The 1677-nt window shown below is 54.8% G+C and overlaps 1 protein-coding gene across 1 annotated transcript in view; it reads left to right on the top strand.

Annotated features, from left to right (window-relative positions):
* Positions 1-1677, top strand: part of MAP2K2 (mitogen-activated protein kinase kinase 2) — a 22017-nt gene that overhangs the window by 648 nt on the left and 19692 nt on the right. Inside the window, exon 5 of the mRNA XM_010828451.1 lies at positions 1-43. Within this exon, the coding sequence (XP_010826753.1) occupies positions 1-43 (43 nt within the window). The remainder of the gene's footprint in view (positions 44-1677) is intronic.

The following is a 1677-nucleotide window of genomic DNA, read 5'->3' as shown; positions in this document are numbered from 1 at the left end:
CCATCGCCGAGGGCCCGTCCCCTACCAGCGAGGGCGCCTCCGAGTGAGTGGGCCGGGCCGGGGCCGGGGAGAGGACAGGATGTGTGTGTGTGGGGGGTGTCCCAGAGTCGCGAGGTCTGGGGACGGGGTCGAGGAGAGAAGAGGGGAGAGGCCCCGAGTAGCGAGATCTGGGAAGGGGGAGTCCCCGAAAGGAGGAGAGAAGGCCCAGGTAAGGTCGGAGGAGGGATCCCTGAAGAGGAGAGGAGAGGATGAGGGACTCTGAGTATGATATTGGCGGGAGGGGGATCCCTGAATGGTGAAATTGGGCTCTGGCAGGGTTCTTGCTGGGGGATGATGGTCTGATAGTGAATCGGTCCCTGCGGGGATAAGACGGGGATATGAGACCCTACAGAGTGAAGCTATGGTAGTGATCCTCACCTGAGGGGAGAGGATGGGTCAGGGGTCCCTAGTGGTGAAATCGGAGGAAGGGGGAGGAGTCCCTGAGTAGTGATGTAGAGGGAAGGAAGGGGTCCTTGCATTCTAAGAACAGGGCGCACGGGGTTCCTGAAAGGAGAGGATGGGGCTGGCAGGGTCCCTGGGAGTGAGCATGGGGTAGGGGCGTCCAAGAAAAGGGGAAGAGGGTGTCTGAGAGATGAGGGAGGGTCTTAGGGAATTTGGGGGGAAGGGAGCCTGAGAAGATTTTGCTGGTGGGGAGAGAAGCTGCTGAACCTGGGGAGAATGGTGAGGCATCCTGACAGGGGCAGAGAGGCTGGAGAAGTGGGGAGTGAGGGGGATTTGGAGGGCCAGAGGTGGGGAGAACTCGGAGCAAGAAAGAAGTCAGGGGATCTGCTGGGACCCCTGAAAGCAAATGAACAGAGAGATTCTGAATTGAATGGATTAACAAATCCTTGAGGGGCTGGAGAAGTGGTGGTGGTGGTTTGAGGCCATGGAGGGGGATGGGAGGACTTGAGGGGAAAGAACGGGACAGAGAAAGAACCTGGGCCTTTGGGGGTTGCCCGATGGCAGACTTGTCTTCAGAGCACATCCCTGACCTCCCCGCTTCGATTCTCCATGCTGGAGTGGAGCAAGACGGTCCTAGAAACACCTGGCCTGGGTCCGTGTGCCTTGTGCAGGTGTGATCTGTGAGAACCCAGAGATGATGGGCGAATGGCATGTTTCGTGCCTCTCAGGGGACTTGGCCTCCCTGTAACCAAATGAAGGAGGAGCGCCTTGATGCACATGTGTGAGTTCACATCTTTCTCTGTCCCTGAGGGCAGCTCAATGTGGGGACGCGTTCCTGATTCTCAAAAAATTCGCTTATTCTAGGGACTTCTCTGGCAGTCCAATGGTTAAGACCCCGAGCTTCCAATGCAGGAGACACAGGTTCGATCCTTGGTCAGGGAACTAAGATCCCACAGGCAGCGTGGCTCAGCACCCTCCACCCTCCAAAAAAATCCACATATTCTTACAAGAGAGCTCCTTCATCATAGTTGCTCTCTCTCTCTTTTTTTCTTAAAATGTGATCTGTGATTTCCATCCCTTCAAAAATTTCCCTAGTAGAAGCCAGCCATTAGAATTCCAGAGTGTTGTTTTGTTTTTTAATAACCACAGTGGAGTTGCCATTAAATGTAAGATGGATTAATCAGCTGACTCCAGAATGCATTTTAGATGTCTGTTGGGCAGGCTGAAGACTTTCCA

The sequence above is a fragment of the Bison bison genome, unplaced genomic scaffold (assembly GCF_000754665.1).
Source record: "Bison bison bison isolate TAMUID 2011002044 unplaced genomic scaffold, Bison_UMD1.0 scf7180017864492, whole genome shotgun sequence".
Lineage (NCBI taxonomy): Eukaryota > Metazoa > Chordata > Mammalia > Artiodactyla > Bovidae > Bison > Bison bison.
This window is presented reverse-complemented; position numbering and strand designations above follow the sequence as displayed.